Below are 21,309 nucleotides of genomic sequence, written 5' to 3' on the forward strand. Positions count from 1 at the left end.
CGCAAGAATGGGTGCTGAGTAAGTGCACAGTAAAATATCAGAAATGTAAATTACTGATCATTTTTAGTAGCCCAACTACTGCGGTGGAGTGGCTGCATGCACTGCCTCCGATAACCTGCATGCACATGCGTGTTCCATGAGCAGCGAGGGGAGGAAGGAACTCTTGCTTCTGGTTTACAGTAATGCCTTTTCCACAAATAGGATTTTGTCCAAGCCCCCGGTCTGTTCTCGTCTCATTCCTTTCCAGGTTTCAGTTTAAGCCACTTGGGAGTGTTGTGGGAGGAGTTATGTAATTTGTAGTAGCATTACGTGTATGCCTGTCCGCTATGATTAGGGTAAGCCATAAACAGGTTAGCTGGGTTGCAGGGTCATCCCTGGTAACATAAATATTTGATTACAGCATTGTGCAGATTACCTTTCTGATGTATGCAGGCAGGGCAAGGTGGTGAGAGGTACACATGGATTGTATACTCTGGAAATGGTGCCAGAAGGGTTCAATTCTTTAATACACATGTAGGAACTAGCTGCAGTGCTGACCACAGAGAGTTAGTCTGTAGATTGGTGTGTCAGCTGCTCTGTGTTATGGAAGCAACGAGACAAGACGAATGACATGTATATTGCACTTTTTTTCCTGGGGTATTCAAAGCGCCTGAGCTGCAGGCACTAGGGGGCGCTCTATAGGCAGTAGCGGTGTTAGGGAGTCTGGCCTAAAGTCTCCTTACTGAATAGGTGCTGGCTTACTGAACAGGAAGAGCCAAGATTCGATCCCTCATCTCCTGTGACAGAGGCAGAGCCCTTAACCAGTACACTGTCCAGCCACTCCCCTACCAGCAAGCAACTACAAGAGTCAGCCAACAAGGTTATTTAAATATATTTATTGCAAAAAGTACAAACTTGCAATGCAAAAAAACTTTGCTATTGAACAAAAAAACTTTCTATCATTTGCCTTAATGGACAGTTGAAGTCTAAAAAATGCAAGGTGAAAAAAATATTAACAGAAAGAATAGAAAAATACGTTTCATGTAAAAGTACAAAATATATCCTCAAACAACAAAAAAGGCGTAACAGTTCAGAGAGGCGGAGCTTCTGAAATATCGTCTGAATATGCAGAGGATCTGGCCTGTCGGTCTCTCAACGCTTTTCTAGGTTTTCTTGTCTTCTAGACTTAAGATAAAGTCAAACTCCTCTAAGGAAAATAAATTAAGAGGGAGTTCAAGTTTATAACAGTTGTGCATTTTCTTAAAAACAATTTTCTAGAGAATAATTGAGACAAATAATGAAATCAAGAACCATCCCAGAACTGCGGAAACTAAAAACCAGGAGGAGAATTGGGTCTCACCCACATCCCACGCTCAGTCCTGTACGTCAGTGGAGCGGAGAGTTATGCTTTACCTGTTCCCGGCGATACAGGTCCTCTTCACTTCCTCCTCAGTTCACAAGCGCCATGCAGCCGGCCAATCGCCATGTGGCTTCCACTCCTGTCATATGACCATGGTGATTGGCTGGCTGCACGTCACTTGCAAACTGAACAGGAAGTAAAGAGGACCTGTATAACTACCGGGAGCAGAGGGGCAGGGTTACAGGGAACCTGAAGCTAGAGGTATATGGAGGCTGCCATGTTTATTGCCTTTTATACCAGTTACCTGGCTGTCCTGCTGCCTAATACTTTCAGCTATAGCCCCTGAACAAGCATGCAGCAGATCAGGTGTTTCTGACATTATTGTCAGGTCTGACATAAGCTGCATGTTTGTGGCCAGCATCAACTTCGCATAATTGTAATTCTGCATCGTAATTCGCAGTTCCGATGCAAAATCGTGATGTAACATTTCAGGCAAAATTGTAATCTTGTATGTAAACGTAATAAGAGATTCTAATTTCCTAATTTTGAGCCGTCTTTAGCAGTGAATAGTATAGCCCCCGTACATGCTATTGTCACTGAAAATGCTAGGCATGTTAAAGAGACTCTGTAACAAAATGTTCAGCCTTATTTCTTCTATCCTATAAGTTCCTATACCTGTTCTAATGTGGTCTGTCTTACTGCAGCCTTTCCTAGTTGCACAGTGGCTGTATTATCTCTGTTCTATAATCTAATCTTCTTTCCTCTGTCGGACTCAGGCTGGAATGTGCAGGTCTGCTTGTGATAGGACAGAACAGGCATGGGCAAACTTGGCCCTCCAGCTGTTATGGAACTACAAGTCCCACAATGCATTGCAGGAGTCTCACTGCCACAGTCATGACTCATAAAGGCAAATGCATTGTGAGACTTGTAGTTCCGTAACAGCTGGAGGGCCAAGTTTGCCCATGCCTGGAATAAAAGCTATACACACCCTCTCCAGGCCCCTTTCAAGCTCTGTAGGACTCACACACTGAGCTACTCTCAGCCTATCACATGCTGTTAGCAGCCATGTCTTTTGTTTGTAAACACTGCCTAAAACTGGCAATTACAAGCCAGGATCGCAGCAGGGAGTGGCAGAAACAGCACAGAGGGGCCCAGGAGAACATAATGAATAGAATGGTATGCTTTTTATTGTAAGAACTTTAGAGTACAGATTCTCTTTAAGGGGAATAGTAGGTAAAAAAAAAAAAAAAAAAAAGACCTTATTCTTGAGAAACTCCATTTTAACCACTTGAGGACCTAGGGCTTTCTACCCCTTAAGGACCGGCCACTTTTTTCCCCATTCAGACCACTGCAGCTTTCACGGTTTATTGCTCGCTCATACAACCTACCACCTAAATGAATTTTGGCTCCTTTTCTTGTCACTAATAAAGCTTTCTTTTGGTGCTATTTGATTGCTCCTGCGATTTTTACTTTTTATTATATTCATCAAAAAAGACATGAATTTTGGCAAAAAAATGATTTTTGTAACTTTCTGTGCTGACATTTTTTCAGATAAAGTAAAATTTCTGTATACATGCAGCGCGAAAAATGTGGACAAACATGTTTTTGATAAAAAAAAACCCATTCAGTGTATATTTATTGGTTTGGGTAAAAGTTATAGCGTTTACAAACTATGGTGCAAAAAGTGAATTTTCCCATTTTCAAGCATCTCTGACTTTTCTGACCCCCTGTCATGTTTCATGAGGGGCTAGAATTCCAGGATAGTATAAATACCCACCAAATTACCCCATTTTGGAAAGAAGACATCCCAAAGTATTCACTGAGAGGCATAGTGAGTTCATAGAAGATATTATTTTTTGTCACAAGTAAGCGGAAAATGACACTTTGTGAGAAAAAAAAAAAAGTTTCCATTTCTTCTAACTTGCGACAAAAAAAAATGAAATCTGCCACGGACTCACCATGCCCCTCTCTGAATACCTTGAAGGGTCTACTTTCCAAAATGGGGTCATTTGTGGGGTGTGTTTACTGTCCTGACATTTTGGGGGGTGCTAAATTGTAAGCACCCCTGTAAAGCCTAAAGGTGCTCATTGGACTTTGGACCCCTTAGCGCAGTTAGGCTGCAAAAAAGTGCCACACATGTGGTATTGCCGTACTCAGGAGAAGTAGTATAATGTGTTTTGGGGTGTATTTTTACACATACCCATGCTGGGTGGGAGAAATATCTCTGTAAATGACAATTTGTTAATTTTTTTTACACACAATTGTCCATTTACAGAGATCTTTCTCCCACTCAGCATGGGTATGTGTAAAAATACACCACAAAACACATTATACTACTTCTCCTGAGTACGGCAATACCACATGTGTGGCACTTTTTTGCACCCTAACTGCGCTAAAGGGCCCAAAGTCCAATGAGTACCTTTAGGATTTCACAGGTCATTTTGAGAAATTTCAAGACTACTCCTCACGGTTTAGGGCCCCTAAAATGCCAGGGCAGTATAGGAACCCGACAAATGACCCCATTTTAGAAAGAAGACACCCCAAGGTATTCCGTTAGGAGTATGGTGAGTTCATAGAAGATTTTATTTTTTGTCAAAAGTTAGCGGAAAATGACACTTTGTGAAAAAACACAATTAAAATCAATTTCCGCTAACTTGTGACAAAAAATAAAATCTTCTATGAACTCGCCATACTACTAACGGAATACCTTGGGGTGTCTTCTTTCTAAAATGGGGTCATTTGTGGGGTTCCTATACTGCCCTGGCATCTTAGGGGCCCTAAACCGTGAGGAGTAGTCTTGAAACGAAATTTCTCAAAATGACCTGTGAAATCCTAAAGGTACTCATTGGACTTTGGGCCCCTTAGCGCAGTTAGGGTGCAAAAAAGTGCCACACATGTGGTATTGCCATACTCGGGAGAAGTAGTACAATGTGTTTTGGGGTGTATTTTTACACATACCCATGCTGGGTGGGAGAAATACCTCTGTAAATGGACAATTGTGTGTAAAAAAATCAAAAGATTGTCATTTACAGAGGTATTTCTCCCACCCAGCATGGGTATGTGTAAAAATACACCCCAAAACACATTATACTACTTCTCCCGAGTACGGCGATACCACATGTGTGGCACTTTTTTGCACCCTAACTGCACTAAGGGGCCCAAAGTCCAATGAGTACCTTTAGGATTTCACAGGTCATTTTTGTTTCAAGACTACTCCTCGCGGTTTAGGGCCCCTAAAATGCCAGGGCAGTATAGGAACCCCACTAATGACCCCATTTTAGAAAGAAGACACCCCTAGGTATTCCGTTAGGAGTATGGTGAGTTCATAGAAGTTTTTATTTTTTTGTCACAAGTTAGCGGAAATTGATTTTAATAGTTTTTTTTCACAAAGTGTCATTTTCCGCTAACTTGTGACAAAAAATAAAATCTTCTATGAACTCGCCATACTCCGTACGGAATACCTTTGGGTGTCTTCTTTCTAGAATGGGGTCATTTGTGGGGTTCCTATACTGCCCTGGCATTTTAGGGGCCCTAAACCGTGAGGAGTAGTCTTGAAACCAAATGTCGCAAAATGACCTGTGAAATCCTAAAGGTACTCATTGGACTTTGGGCCCCTTAGCGTACTTAGGGTGTAAAAAAGTGCCACACATGTGGTACCGCCGTACTCAGGAGAAGTAGTATAATGCGTTTTGGGGTGTATTTTTACACATACCCATGCTAAGTGGGAGAAATATCTCTGTAAATGACAATTGTTTGATTTTTTTACACACAATTGTCCATTTACATAGAAATTTCTCCCACCCAGCATGGGTATGTGTAAAAATACACCCCAAAACACATTATACTACTTTTCCTGAGTACGGCGGTACCACATGTGTGACACTTTTTTGCAGCCTAGGTGCGCTAAGGGGCCCAACGTCCTATTCACAGATCATTTTGAAGCATTTGTTTTCTAGACTACTCCTCGCGGTTTAGGGCCCCTAAAATGCCAGGGCAGTATAGGAACCCCACAAGTGACCCCATTTTAGAAAGAAGACACCCCAAGGTATTCCGTTAGGTGTATGGCGAGTTCATAGAAGATTTTATTTTTTGTCACAAGTTAGTGAAAAATGACACTTTGTGAAAAAAAACCAATAAAAATTAATTTCCGCTAACTTTTGACAAAAAATAAAATCTTCTATGAACTCGTCATACACCTAACAGAATACCTTGGGGTGTCTTTTTTTCTAAAATGGGGTCACTTGTGGGGTTCCTATACCGCCCTGGCATTTTACAGGCCCAAAACCGTGAGTAGTCTGGAAACCAAATGTCTCAAAATGACTGTTCAGGGGTATAAGCATCTGCAAATTTTGATGACAGGTGGTCTATGAGGGGGCGAATTTTGTGGAACCGGTCATAAGCAGGGTGGCCTTTTAGATGACAGGTTGTATTGGGCCTGATCTGATGGATAGGAGTGCTAGGGGGGTGACAGGAGGTGATTGATGGGTGTCTCAAGGTGTGATTAGAGGGGAAAATAGATGCAATCAATGCACTGGGGAGGTGATCGGAAGGGGGTCTGAGGGGGATCTGAGGGTTTGGCCGAGTGATCAGGAGCCCACACGGGGCAAATTGGGGCCTGATCTGATGGGTAGGTGTGCTAGGGGGTGACAGGAGGTGATTGATGGGTGTCTCAAGGTGTGATTAGAGGGGGGAATAGATGCAAGCAATGCACTGGCGAGGTGATCAGGGCTGGGGTCTGAGGGCATTCTGAGGGTGTGGGCGGGTGATTGAGTGCCCTAGGGGCCTAATCTGATAGGTAGCAGTGACAGGGGGTGATTGATGGGTAATTAGTGGGTGTTTAGGGTAGAGAATAGATGGAAACACTGCGCTTGGGTGGTGATCTGATGTCGGATCTGCGGGCGATCTATTGGTGTGGGTGGGTGATCAGTTTGCCCGCAAGGGGCAGGTTAGGGGCTGATTGATGGGTGGCAGTGACAGGGGGTGATTGATGGGTGATAGGTGATTGGCAGGTGATTGACAGGTGATCAGTGGGTTATTACAGGGAAGGACAGATGTAAATATTGCACTGGCGAATTGATAAGGGGGGGTCTGAGGGCAATCTGAGCGTGTAGGCGGGTGATTGGGTGCCCGCAAGGGGCAGATTAGGGTCTGATCTGATGGGTAACAGTGACAGGTGGTGATAGGGGGTGATTGATGGGTAATTAGTGGGTGTTTAGAGGAGAGAATAGATGTAAACGCTGCGCTTGGGTGGTGATCTGATGTCGGATCTGCGGGCGATCTATTGGTGTGGGTGGGTGATCAGATTGCCCGCAAGGGCCAGGTTAGGGGCTGATTGTTGGGTGGCAGTGACAGGGGGTGATTGATGGGTGATAGGTGATTGGCAGGTGATTGACAGGTGATCAGTGGGTTATTACAGGGAAGAACAGATGTAATTAATGCACTGGTGAATTGATAAGGGGGGGTCAGAGGGCAATCTGAGCGTGTGGGCGGGTGATTGGGTGCCCGCAAGGGGCAGATTAGGGTCTGATCTGATAGGTAAAAGTGACAGGTGGTGATAGGGGGTGATTGATGGGTGATTGATGGGTAATTAGTGGGTGTTTAGAGGAGAGAATAGATGTAAACAATGGATTTGGGAGGTGATCTGATGTCGGATCTGTGGGCGATCTATTGGTGTGGGGGGGTGATCAGATTGCCCGCAAGGGGCAGGTTAGGGGCTGATTGATAGGTGGCAGTGACAGGGGGTGATTGACGGGTGATTGACAGGTGATTGACAGGTGATCAGGGGGATAGATGCATACAGTAAACAGGGGGGGAGTGGTCTGGGGGGGGGTGTCTGGGGAGAATCTGAGGGGTGGGGGGTGATCAGGAGGGGGCAGGGAGCAGGGGGGGGGGATAAAAAAAAAATAGCGTTGACAGATAGTGACAGGGAGTGATTGATGGGTGATTAGGGGGGTGATTGGGTGCAAACAGGGGTCTGGGGGGTGGGCAGGGGGGGTCTGAGGGGTGCTGTGGGCGATCAGTGGGCAGGGGGGGGGCAGATCAGTGTGCTTGGGTGCAGACTAGGGTGGCTGCAGCCTGCCCTGGTGGTCCCTCGGACACTGGGACCACCAGGGCAGGAGGCAGCCTGTATTATACACTTTGTATGCGGCGATCGCGGGGTTAACATCCCGCCGGCGCTTCCGTATAGCCGGCGGGATGTTGCGGCGGGCGAGCGGTGACAGGCGCCGGCGGAGGATCGCGTCACGGATGACGCGATCGCTACGCCCATGCCCTTACAAGGACCGCCGCCTCTGTGGGTGAGCTGGTCCTTAAGGGCTCCACTTCCCGGCCGCCGCTGTGCGTTAGGCGGTCGGGAAGTGGTTAAATATGCAAAGGAAAAATGTTTTTTAAACTGACATTTTTCTGAATTTAAAAACCATTATTCCTTTGTCTTTTAAAATCGATTTTCTCAAAAACGACAAGGTCTTTTTGTAAACTCTGTAAAAATTATGCGAAAATTACGCAAAATTACGAATGTATTGCACAATCATTTGAAAGTCAAATGTGTAATTACACATGGCTGTAATTGCAGAAATGTACACAATTGTAATGAGCAGATTATGATCATTACTAATGCATGCTTGTTTCAGGGTTGGGATTCAGACACTACTGCAGTCAAAGAGATCAGCAGGGCTGCCAGGCAACCGGTATTGTTTAATAGGAAATAAATATGGCAGCCTCCCTATCCCTCTCACTTTAGGTGACTTCACTTTAATAACTTACCTGATCAGCGGTCATTTATTCAGGGGAGAGCCATCATGGTGGGTTTATTTTTCACACGTCTGCCGAGGCTCTGGCCACCCCCCTCTGCGTTGCCGTGGCCTGCCCCCAGCTTGGCAGTCTTTGGCTGATTGGTGGCTGCCGAGCTGGGGGCGGGCTACGGCAGCGGAGGTTTCCAAAGAGCTTTGGAACACTACAGAAACATAGCTGTGACTGCATTGTTGGGGAGGGGGGCGGAGCATCACCTAACAGCCAATCGGGTAAGTCATTAACCCCAATACCCTCTGAATCCTGCGTGATCAATACACAGCCTGACATAGCAGACTCTGTCTTTTATACTGGAAGTACTCTTTAAAAGACCAATAAATACAGCAAAGAAATTAAGCAGTTAAAGAACCATCAGGCTTTGGGCCAGTCCATCTCCTCATGGGGGATTCTCAGGGTTTTCTTTGTTTTCAAAAGCATTCCCTGAATGCCAGTTGCTAATTCCTAAGTCTAACTGACAAAATATTCCAGAGGGTCCGCACACTCTAATGTACCATGTCCTGTTTATTTAAAAAACGTGACACACCATTCCACAACCAACAAGTCGTTTCGGGGCCCCGTGGGGTCCCCTTTGTCAATACCCTCTGGAATTTTTGGTGGATTACAAACATTGGTTCAGCACCTCACTAGTGGTGAGCGACTTCTCTCTCTCTCTCACTTTAACTGACAAAATAGTGTGCAGGTGAGTAGGGAGGCTGGCTGGTATCTTACTATTTTGGCAGTTAAACTGCTATTCAGGAAATGCTTTTGAAAACAAAAAAAAGAAACCTGAGAATCCCCCATGAGGAGATGGACTAGTCCAAAACCTGTCCGATCTTTTTTTGCTATAGTGGTCCTTTAAGTGGGGTCATTGTCCTCTATAAAATGTAATTTTCAGATTTATTCAAAGCTATATTGTACTAATATACAGAGAACCCACCTTGTGTCAGGGGCTGCACAGACAGCCTTGCTCTTGTGAAGAGCGCCATATTCCTCAGGGGTCCACCCGAGGCCTTGTGCTGCTGGTGTATCTGCTTCAGTTCTGCCAGAGGGATGTAACGCTTCAACATGCGTAGGAACTGCACATCCACCTGCAGGAGACAGAGCAATGCGTCAGTGCAGGAACTGCACATCCACCTGCAGGAGACAGAGCAATGTGTCAGAGGAGGAACTGCACATCCACCTGCAGGAGACAGAGCAATGTGTCAGAGGAGGAACTGCACATCCACCTGCAGGAGACAGAGCAATGCGTCAGCGCAGGAACTGCACATCCACCTGCAGGAGACAGAGCAATGCATCAGCACAGGAACTGCACATCCACCTGCAGGAGACAGAGCAATGCATCAGCACAGGAACTGCACATCCACCTGCAGGAGACAGAGCAATGCATCAGCACAGGAACTGCACATCCACCTGCAGGAGACAGGGCAATGCGTCAGCGCAGGAACTGCACATCCACCTGCAGGAGACAGGGCAATGCGTCAGCGCAGGAACTGCACATCCACCTGCAGGAGACAGAGCAGTGCGTCAGCGCAGGAACTGCGCCTCTACCTGCAGGAGACAGAGCAGTGTGTCAGCGCAAGAACTGCACATCCACCTGCAGGAGACAGGGCAATGCGTCAGCACAGGAACTGCACATCCAACTGCAGGAGACAGGGCAATGCGTCAGCGCAGGAACTGCACATCCACCTGCAGGAAACAGAGCAGTGTGTCAGAGGAACTGCACATCCACCTGCAGGAGACAGAGCAATGCATCAGCACATGAACTGCACATCCACCTGCAGGAGACAGAGCAGTGTGTCAGCGCAGGAACTGCACATCCACCTGCAGGAGACAGGGCAATGCGTCAGCCCAGGAACTGCACATCCACCTGCAGGAGACAGAGCAGTGTGTCAGCGCAGGAACTGCACATCCACCTGCAGGAGACAGGGCAATGCGTCAGCACAGGAACTGCACATCCACCTGCAGGAGACAGAGCAATGCGTCAGCGCAGGAACTGCACATCCACCTGCAGGAGACAGAGCAGTGCGTCAGCGCAGGAACTGCACCTCTACCTGCAGGAGACAGAGCAGTGTGTCAGCGCAGGAACTGCACATCCACCTGCAGGAGACAGAGCAGTGCATCAGCGCAGGAACTGCACATCCACCTGCAGGAGTCAGAGCAGTGCGTCAGCACAGGAACTGCACATCCACCTGCAGGAGACAGAGCAATGCATCAGCACAGGAACTGCACATCCACCTGCAGGAGACAGGGCAATGCGTCAGCACAGGAACTGCACATCCACCTGCAGGAGACAGAGCAATGTATCAGCACAGGAACTGCACATCCACCTGCAGGAGACAGAGCAATGCCTCAGAGGAGAAACTGCACATCCACCTGCAGGAGACAGAGCAGTGCGTCAGCACAGGAACTGCACATCCACCTGCAGGAGACAGGGCAATGCGTCAGCACAGGAACTGCACATCCGCCTGCAGGAGACAGAGCAGTGTGTCAGCACAGGAACTGCACATCCACCTGCAGAAGACAGAGCAATGAATCAGCGCAGGAACTGCACATCCACCTGCAGGAGACAGAGCAATGAATCAGCGCAGGAACTGCACATCCACCTGCAGGAGACAGAGCAATGAATCAGCGCAGGAACTGCACATCCACCTGCAGGAGACAGAGCAATGAATCAGCACAGGAACTGCACATCCACCTGCAGGAGACAGAGCAGTGCGTCAGCGCAGGAACTGCACATCCACCTGCAGGAGACAGAGCAGTATGTCAGCGCAGGAACTGCACATCCACCTGCAGGAGACAGAGCAGTGCATCAGCGCAGGAACTGCACATCCACCTGCAGGAGTCAGAGCAGTGCGTCAGCACAGGAACTGCACATCCACCTGCAGGAGACAGAGCAATGCATCAGCACAGGAACTGCACATCCACCTGCAGGAGACAGGGCAATGCGTCAGCACAGGAACTGCACATCCACCTGCAGGAGACAGAGCAATGAATCAGCGCAGGAACTGCACATCCACCTGCAGGAGACAGAGCAATGAATCAGCGCAGGAACTGCACATCCACCTGCAGGAGACAGAGCAGTGCGTCAGCACAGGAACTGCACATCCACCTGCAGGAGACAGGGCAATGCGTCAGCACAGGAACTGCACATCCGCCTGCAGGAGACAGAGCAGTGTGTCAGCACAGGAACTGCACATCCACCTGCAGGAGACAGAGCAATGAATCAGCGCAGGAACTGCACATCCACCTGCAGGAGACAGAGCAATGAATCAGCGCAGGAACTGCACATCCACCTGCAGGAGACAGAGCAATGAATCAGCGCAGGAACTGCACATCCACCTGCAGGAGACAGAGCAATGAATCAGCGCAGGAACTGCACATCCACCTGCAGGAGACAGAGCAGTGCGTCAGCGCAGGAACTGCACATCCACCTGCAGGAGACAGAGCAGTATGTCAGCGCAGGAACTGCACATCCACCTGCAGGAGACAGGGCAATGCGTCAGCACAGGAACTGCACATCCACCTGCAGGAGACAGAGCAATGAATCAGCGCAGGAACTGCACATCCACCTGCAGGAGACAGAGCAATGAATCAGCGCAGGAACTGCACATCCACCTGCAGGAGACAGAGCAATGAATCAGCGCAGGAACTGCACATCCACCTGCAGGAGACAGAGCAGTGCGTCAGCGCAGGAACTGCACATCCACCTGCAGGAGACAGAGCAGTATGTCAGCGCAGGAACTGCACATCCACCTGCAGGAGACAGAGCAGTGCATCAGCGCAGGAACTGCACATCCACCTGCAGGAGTCAGAGCAGTGCGTCAGCACAGGAACTGCACATCCACCTGCAGGAGACAGAGCAATGCATCAGCACAGGAACTGCACATCCACCTGCAGGAGACAGGGCAATGCGTTAGCACAGGAACTGCACATCCACCTGCAGGAGATAGAGCAATGTATCAGCACAGTAACTGCACATCCACCTGCAGGAGACAGAGCAATGCCTCAGAGGAGAAACTGCACATCCACCTGCAGGAGACAGAGCAGTGCGTCAGCACAGGAACTGCACATCCACCTGCAGGAGACAGGGCAATGCGTCAGCACAGGAACTGCACATCCGCCTGCAGGAGACAGAGCAGTGTGTCAGCACAGGAACTGCACATCCACCTGCAGGAGACAGAGCAATGAATCAGCGCAGGAACTGCACATCCACCTGCAGGAGACAGAGCAATGAATCAGCGCAGGAACTGCACATCCACCTGCAGGAGACAGAGCAATGAATCAGCGCAGGAACTGCACATCCACCTGCAGGAGACAGAGCAGTGCGTCAGCGCAGGAACTGCACATCCACCTGCAGGAGACAGAGCAGTATGTCAGCGCAGGAACTGCACATCCACCTGCAGGAGACAGAGCAATGAGTCAGTGCAGGAACTGCACATCCACCTACAGGAGACAGAGCAATGCATCAGCGCAGGAACTGCACATCCACCTGCAGGAGACAGAGCAATGAGTCAGCACAGGAGCTGTACATCCACCTGCAGGAGACAGAGCAATGCATCAGCGCAGGAACTGCACATCCACCTGCAGGAGACAGAGCAGTGTGTCAGCGCAGGGAATGCACATCCACCTGCAGGAGACAGAGCAATGCGTCAGCGCAGGACCTGCACTTCCACCTGCAGGAGACAGAGCAATGAGTCAGTGCAGGAACTGCACATCCACCTGCAGGAGACAGAGCAATGCGTCAGTGCAGGAACTGCACATCCACCTGCAGGAGACAGAGCAATGCGTCAGCGCAGGAACTGCACATCCACCTGCAGGAGACAGAGCAATGCGTCAGTGCAGGAACTGCACATCCACCTGCAGGAGACAGAGCAATGCGTCAGCGCAGGAATTGCACATCCACCTGCACGAGACAGAGCAATGCGTCAGCGCAGGAACTGCACATCCACCTGCAGGAGACAGAGCAATGCGTCAGCGCAGGAACTGCACATCCACCTGCACGAGACAGAGCAATGCGTCAGCGCAGGAACTGCACATCCACCTGCATGAGATAGAGCAATGCGTCAGCGCAGGAACTGCACATCCACCTGCAGGAGACAGAGCAATGCGTCAGCGCAGGAACTGCACATCCACCTGCAGGAGACAGAGCAATGCGTCAGCGCAGGAACTGCACATCCACCTGCAGGAGACAGAGCAATGCGTCAGCGCAGGAACTGCACATCCACCTGCAGGAGACAGAGCAATGCGTCAGCGCAGGAACTGCACATCCACCTGCAGGAGACAGAGCAATGCATCAGCGCAGGAACTGCACATCCACCAGCAGGAGACACAGCAGTTGGATGTACAAGATGACGGATAATCCCTCTCCTTTCTACACTCATATTTCCCTATTCTCCATCTCCTCTGTTTTTTCTTCTTTTTCTTTCATAGCCCTTTCCTTCTTGCTTACTATTTTTCAGTTCCCTGGGATAGGTTCCTGGTAGGCGTATATATAATGCAATTTTGACACTATGACGGAACGAGACGAGGCCTGGCGCCTAGGGGATATTTTTGGCTTAAAGGATACCCGAAGTGACGTGACATGAGATAGACATGTGTATGCACAGTGCCTAGCACACAAATAACTAGGCTGTGTTCCTTTTTTTCTTTCTCTGCCTGAAAGAGTTAAATATCAGGTATGTAAGTGGCTGATTCAGTCCTGACTCAGACAGGAAGTGACTACAGGGTGACCCTCACTGATAAGAAATTCCAACTATAAAACACTTTCCTAGCAGAAAATGGCTTCTGAGAGCAAGAAAGAGGTAAAAAGGGGAATTTCTTATCAGTGAGGGTCACACTGTAGTCACTTCCTGTCTGAGTCAGGAATGAGTCAGCCACTTACAATAATACAATAACATTTCTATAGCGCTTTTCTCCCATAGGACTCAAAGCACTTACATACCTGATATTTAACTCTTTCAGACAGAGAAAGGAAAAAAGGAACACAGCCTAGTTATTTGTGTGCTATGCACTGTACATACTCATGTCTATCTCATTATGTCACCTCAGGTATCCTTTAAGGGCTTATTCACACTAGTCAGTGAGTTGAAATGCATAAACATGCATGGATAAAAAAGGTGTGAATTGGTTTGTGAGTTGCAGCGCATTTCCATGAGTTTTAACTCCCGCCGAGTTGAAATGCGCTGCACAGCAACTCACTGTTGTCGTGTGAATGATAAAATGAAAGTCTTTGGACTTTGATGTTCCCATGTAAAATGCACACTGTGTGCAGTGCATCAAAACTCACTGCAACTGAGGGCTGGTGCACACCAAGAGCGCTTCTGAGCGCTTTTAAAATCGCTAGTGCTTTGAAAAGCGCTTGGCTGATGTATTTGAATGGGATGGAGCACACCAGAGCGATGTGATTTTTTCCCAAACGCAAACACGGGTCCTGCAGCATATTTGCGGATTTCTGAGGCGATTCAGCCTCAATGTTAAGTATAGGAAAGTGGAAAAATCGCTCTGAAAAGTGCTAAATCAGAGCGTTTTTCCAAGCGTTTTTGTTACAGCTGTTCAGTTCCAGCTCTACTGAAACATAAAATAACTACGCCAAAACGCTCCAAAAGTCGCTAGGCATGATTAGAAAATCACTAGGCACATGCCTAGAAAAATCACTTCAAAAAGCGCTGAGCGTTTGCGATTACGCTAGTGCTTTTTGGTGTCCACCGGCCCAAAGAAGCTTCATTAGGAACAGTCATGCCTGTTTACATTTCTGTATACTCCTTGCAATTGTATGTTTCTGACTGTGTCAGATACCGGTTTTTGTGATTTATAGAACTGTTTTATTACGCATATTTGGAAGATAAAAATGTTAGTACAAGAAGTGAGGCTACTGGGGTGTTGCGCTGGGCAATATAATCGCATTGCTAACATGATGCAATTATATGGTGGCGCGTTTACATTGGCCTGTTAGCAGTGCAGCAGGTCTGTTGGGACAATGCAAGGCATGCAGTGCAGCAGGCCTACTTAGAAGTGCAGTGAAGCATACGTTTCATTGACTGTATGCACTATGCAGAACACCTAACACAAGATGTGACTTTTACCTCCGATGCAGTCATGTTTCCACACAAAGCAGCGCCCCAGTGCGAACCCAGCCCAAGACCGCTCTACACTCACCATTGACCATTTGGGAGTCTCACGGCTGCTGGAGGCGTCATAATGCGGATTCTTCGGATCAAACTGCGTATGGTCGGCGTACGCCTCCTTCACGATCTGCAGTTACAGGGAGAGAACAGGATTCACTAAAGGGGCCGGGACCTCAAACAGCCAATCAGATCTGTTTGTTGCCCCCCCCCTTCCTGATCTCGGGTGTTGCAGAAAATAAGGCTAGCACTAAAAGCAGCTGCTATGATCCTGGGGGGCAGGCTAGCTGTATGGCGCCAGTCTACATGCCCTGCCTATTCCATAGAGGTGATGGGCACATTGTCACTACCATGTGACTCCATGCCCAGGTTCCGGGATTCAGGGTGAAGAGCAGGAATTATCAGAACTCAGAAAATGTAGCTATAATCCTCTTGTTTCTTTATACACCCCTCAGGGGCGTATCTGGGTAATTATCATTATTATTTATTGTATTTATAAAGCGCCAACATATTACGCAGCGCTGCACAATAGATAAATGGGTAAACATACAGGTAGAACATATACGGAAACTCACAACAAAACAAGATCATGCAAATGATTTGATAATACAGTGTCATAAGTCAAAATAGAGACTGTTCTAGTCCACAAGAGGGGTGATTGTCAGTAAGATTGCATTATCAAGCTGGAAACACTAAGGGAGAGGGCCCTGCCAGAGGCTTACAATCTAAAGGGTGAGGTGGAGACAATAGGTGTATCTGTTGAGAGGGTGTCTAACAGGACATATTATGGTGCTGGTGTAGGGGGGTATGCGAGCATGAAAGGGTGAGTCTTGAGGGCCTTGTAGCGCCTATGGCAAACAATGAAATTGTGCTCCATATCCAATTGTGCCCCATATGCATACTGAGTGTCCCTTCAGCACTGATGTCCAGAGGTGACCACCCCAGTATTGGTCGCCAGAGGTGCCCCCCAGTATACGTTGTGAGAATTAGCCCCCCAGTATTGTTAATCAGAGGTAGCTCGCAGCGTAAGTCACCAGAGTTAGCCACCCAATATAAGTGGCCAGGTAGCCAGAGGTCGCCCCCCCCCCCCCCCAGGATAGATAGCAAGAAGTAGCCCTTCCTGTATAGGTAGTCAACCAGTTTAAGTTGCCTTCCCAGCATAAGTAATTAGATGAGTGCCCCCCATATAAGTAGCACCCCCGGTATAGGTTGCTATACCCCCCCCTCCCAGGATAGCACTTCCCAGTATGGTGGTGGAGCATGCGGGAGGAAGGGGCAGCCACGGTACTGTGGCGCCCATGGCGCAAGCCATGCCTGTACCCCTCTGGATACGCCTCTGACACCCCTCGTATCATTTTACTCATTATGCTGGGAATACGCCATCATTTGTTTCAGCAGATAAGACAGTTCTTGGCCTCGTAGTCACCACCAGCGTAGTTGGTCGTCCTCAGTCAACCTCAGACAGAAGAAAAACAAGAAAAAAAGATTCATCGCATAGCCTGTCGGTTCAACACTTAGTCCTCCACCAGCTAGGGCCCGTGTGGTATTTAGAGGGCAACACCTTCCTCCTGTGCTCCACCACCCTTAGGGATTGCCCTCACCTTTGGCTGTAGCTGCCCAGACCTCACAGACAGCAATTAGCGCATATAGGTAACCTCCAAGACCTGGCTTCTACTTGCTTCAGACCAGTAGGATAACTTACACCTCCAGTTGCTCATACAGAAATAAAGAACATATCATTGCGTAGGCTGTTACTACACTTGCTCCAATGGGACCAGACCCACTAGTCACTATAACACCGTGCCTATGGATCTATAGGGGCCACCTCTGGGACACACACGTGTGCTACCACCTACCAGGACCGTGCTCACCTTTAAGAAACGCTGCCCCGGTCACAGACAGCCACACAGCGCTTTATGGTGAGCGGTCCTCCTTAAACTTGCGGGTAGGTTACCTCCACGCATGCAGCTCACTGCAACTGACAATCTTGATATGGTGTAAAACCGTTTATTTAAGAACAGCATAAAAAGAGTACTACTCACAAGCGTATAACGGAATCAAGCATATCATAAAAAGATCATGAGGACGTCTCCTCCGTGCACTGCGACCTCCTGTCCGTTTAGCCACGCCCAACGCGTTTCGTCTCACGACTCATCAGGGGCTCGTGAGACGAAACGCGTTGGGCGTGGCTAAACGGACAGGAGGTCGCAGTGCACGGAGGAGACGTCATCATGATCTTTTTATGATATGCTTGATTCCGTTATACGCTTGTGAGTAGTACTCTTTTTATGCTGTTCTTAAATAAACGGTTTTACACCATATCAAGATTGTCAGTTGCAGTGAGCTGCATGCGTGGAGGTAACCTACCCGCAAGTTTAAGGAGGACCGCTCACCATAAAGCGCTGTGTGGCTGTCTGTGACCGGGGCAGCGTTTCTTAAAGGTGAGCACGGTCCTGGTAGGTGGTAGCACACGTGTGTGTCCCAGAGGTGGCCCCTATAGATCCATAGGCACGGTGTTATAGTGACTAGTGGGTCTGGTCCCATTGGAGCAAGTGTAGTAACAGCCTACGCAATGATATGTTCTTTATTTCTGTATGAGCAACTGGAGGTGTAAGTTATCCTACTGGTCTGAAGCAAGTAGAAGCCAGGTCTTGGAGGTTACCTATATGCGCTAATTGCTGTCTGTGAGGTCTGGGCAGCTACAGCCAAAGGTGAGGGCAATCCCTAAGGGTGGTGGAGCACAGGAGGAAGGTGTTGCCCTCTAAATACCACACGGGCCCTAGCTGGTGGAGGACTAAGTGTTGAACCGACAGGCTATGCGATGAATCTTTTTTCTTGTTTTTCTTCTGTCTGAGGTTGACTGAGGACGACCAACTACGCTGGTGGTGACTACGAGGCCAAGAACTGTCCTTTGGGTTACCCTTTACTATTAGTGGACTGTGAGGCAGCGCAAATTCTCTGGTTTTTATAATTTTATGTTGGTGTGACATTTGAATTTGCAGCATACCCACTGTTGTTTAGGAGGAAGGTGCATTAGGGGTGGAGCTCGCTAAGACAATAATTGTGTTTCAGCAGATAGATGGTTCGATAGATAATTTCCATGGATAGCTTTAGAGATAGCGCTACACCAATATCCCTAATCTCAATTTGCATATAAATAACACCCTAAACACTAAAATGGATTGTTGGAGCAGCTCCTTCTACATACACAAACAATCTCTCACTAGAAGGTAGCGTCTGCACAACTAAATTGCATGGACTTTTTTAGTTGTGCAGACGCTACCTTCTAGTGAGAGATCAATAGATAATTTCTGACATGTCCGATCGTTTTTGTGATCGATTTCTCCTACAAGTGAATGGAAATTGATAAGAAAAATCGATCGGACAGTAAATCGACTGAGAAATCTCATGGTGTATTCCCAGCATTACACGATACTTTGCATTAGGAGGCTCCACACCTGCTCCATACATGTTTTGTACTTGTTTATTAGCAGATGAGCATTATACAGCGATGTCTATCCTCACCGTCACGATGCCAGCGATCCCGGGCTCCTTGCAGTTACTGTGATAGAAGAACGCTTCCTGGCCCAGCCTCATCTGTCTCAGGAAGTTCCGAGCCTAGAATGACAGCAGTGCGTTACTGACACGCTATCAGCTGGACTTTTATTCAACTATAAATGACCAGCAGGCCTGTTGTTGAGTCTAATACACGGTACAATTTTTTCAATTAGATAATTTTGTTCAATTATTCTGTTAGATCAAATATAAAGATTTTTACAACATGTCCGATCTGATTTTAAATTGAAAAAACAAAAAAAACAACTGAATAATCGTTCCCCTTTCTTGATAAATTTTTCATGACATTGATTGAACAAGGTGCTGAAAGCATTCTTTAGAAGTGTTGGCCCATATTGATAGGATAGCATCTTGCAGTTGGTGGAGATTTGTGGGATGCACATCCAGGGCATGAAGCTCCCGTTCCATCACATTCCAAAGATGCTCTATTGGGTTGAGATCTGGTGACTGTGGGGCCATTTTAGTACAGGGAACTCATTGTCATGTTCAAGAAACCAATGTGAAATGATTGGAGCTTTGTGACATGGTGCATTATCCTGCTGGAAGCAGCCATCAGAGGATGGGTACATGGTGGTCATGAAGGGATGGACATGGTCAGAAACAATGCTCAGGTAGCCCGTGGCATTTAAATGATGCACAATTAGCACTACAGGGCCTAAAGTGTGCCAATAAAACATCCCCCACACCATTACACCCCCACCACTAGCCTGCACAGTGGTAACAAGGCATGATGGATCCATGTTCTCATTCTGTTTTACGCCAAATTCTGACTATCGAGGCTCATCAGACCAGGCAACATTTTTCCAGTCTTCAACTGTCCAAGTTTGGTGAGCTCGTACAAATTGTAGCCTCTTTTTCCTATTTGTAGTGGAGATGAGTGGTACCCGGTGGGGTCTTCTGCTGCTGTAGCCCATCCGCCTCAAGGTTGTACGTGTTGTGGCTTCACAAATGCTTTGCTGCATACCTCGGTTGTAACGAGTGGTTATTTCAGTCAACGTTGCTCTTCTATCAGCTTGAATCAGTCGGCCCATTCTCCTCTGACCTCTAGCATCAACAAGGCATTTTCAGCCACAGGACTGCCGCATACTGGATGTTTTTCCCTTTTCACACCATTCTTTGTAAACCCTAGAAATGGTTGTGCGTGAAAATCCCAGTAACTGAGCAGATTGTGAAATAATCAGACCGGCCCATCTGGCACCAACAACCATGCCACGCTCAAAATTGCTTAAATCACCTTTCTTTCCCGTTCTGACATTCAGTTTGGAGTTCAGGAGATTGTCTTGACCAGGACCACACCCCATAAAAGCATTGCAGCAACTGACAGGTGATTGGTTGATTAGATAATTGCATCAAGTCCTTGGGCGGGGTTTTGCCGGAGATCGCGTGCGTATGCACACGAAGCTCCGCTCCGTCATCAGTCTCCCAGCGGCGATCGCGGAAGACTGTTAGACGGTGATTTACACTGTACAGCGCTGCGATCTACGGCAGCGCTGTACTGGGGACAGCCGTGTCACTCGGCTGTCCCCTGGGGAGGCACAAGAGCAATCGGCTCTCATAGGCTGATGCCTATAACAGCCGATCGCGGTGATTGGCCGGCGGGGGTTATTTATAAAACAAAACAAAACACTGCAGCAGCGATCAGAGACCACCAACAGAAAGCTCTGTTGGTGGGCAGAAAAGGGGGGATTCATATGTGTGCTGAGTTGTATGGCTCTGCAGCTAGCTCTTAAAGCTGCAGAGCCCTACATTGTAAAATAATAGCCTGGTCACTAGGGGGGGGGGGGGGGGGGTGTAGGCCTAAGTTCCTGAAGTGCTTAAAGGAATACTATCGATTCACATATTTTTTTCAATTGACACAGGAATTGTTTGGGAAGTGCTGCTAAGTACTGGTGTACACATTTTAGTAGCAACTTCTTTGTTTACTGTTATCAAAATACATTCAAACTTTACTGACACCAAAACTGACGGCTGACTGAGCCATGAGGAGAGGGGAAATTCCCCTCACACTTGATCAGTTAACTCTATGTGTAGCTCTGTGTGTGACAGAGAGAGAGACAGGACACAGGAGCTGCAGCTGTTGGGAGCTCTGTTTCTGACTGAAGTGTCTGAAGTGAGTAGAGGAAATGTAACGAATTGTCACAGCTTTTCATATTGTTTTTGCTTTCAGAGTTTGATATGTTTGATATTTGCTTTCTGCAGTCTGATATGCAACTCTGGCTGTGCATTGAAGCAGACACCCCTTCTGCAATTGATTTGTCCCAATATGGCTAAATCCTACCCTCAATAAATTACAGCTTTTGCCTCTGATAATTAACATGAAAAGTAGGAAAATGCTTACACAGCTACTTAGACATTATTTGTACATTGTCATTTTAGAACACTTGGGTATCGATAGTATTCCTTTAAGCTGCTTATGTCAACCGATTCAGACACCATTTTCCCAGGACATGTTCTGTGATATGTGAACAAGTTCCAACAAAAACCGCT

At 47.6% G+C, this 21,309-nt stretch overlaps 1 protein-coding gene across 4 annotated transcripts in view; it reads right to left on the bottom strand.

Annotated features, from left to right (window-relative positions):
• Positions 1-859: 859 nt before the first annotated feature.
• The window catches only part of THYN1 (thymocyte nuclear protein 1), a 122,473-nt gene continuing 102,023 nt past the window's right edge, over positions 860-21,309 (bottom strand). For all 4 annotated transcript variants that reach the window (XM_068238800.1, XM_068238803.1, XM_068238804.1 and 1 more), the window contains exons 5-8: positions 18,772-18,864; positions 15,281-15,376; positions 9,063-9,213; positions 860-1,186 (exon numbers count right to left, since the gene is read on the bottom strand). In XM_068238800.1, the coding sequence (XP_068094901.1) occupies positions 1,143-1,186; positions 9,063-9,213; positions 15,281-15,376; positions 18,772-18,864 (384 nt within the window). In that variant the 3' untranslated portion in view covers positions 860-1,142. The remainder of the gene's footprint in view (positions 1,187-9,062; positions 9,214-15,280; positions 15,377-18,771; positions 18,865-21,309) is intronic.

The sequence above is a fragment of the Hyperolius riggenbachi genome, chromosome 6 (genome assembly GCF_040937935.1).
Source record: "Hyperolius riggenbachi isolate aHypRig1 chromosome 6, aHypRig1.pri, whole genome shotgun sequence".
NCBI classification, from domain to species: domain Eukaryota; kingdom Metazoa; phylum Chordata; class Amphibia; order Anura; family Hyperoliidae; genus Hyperolius; species Hyperolius riggenbachi.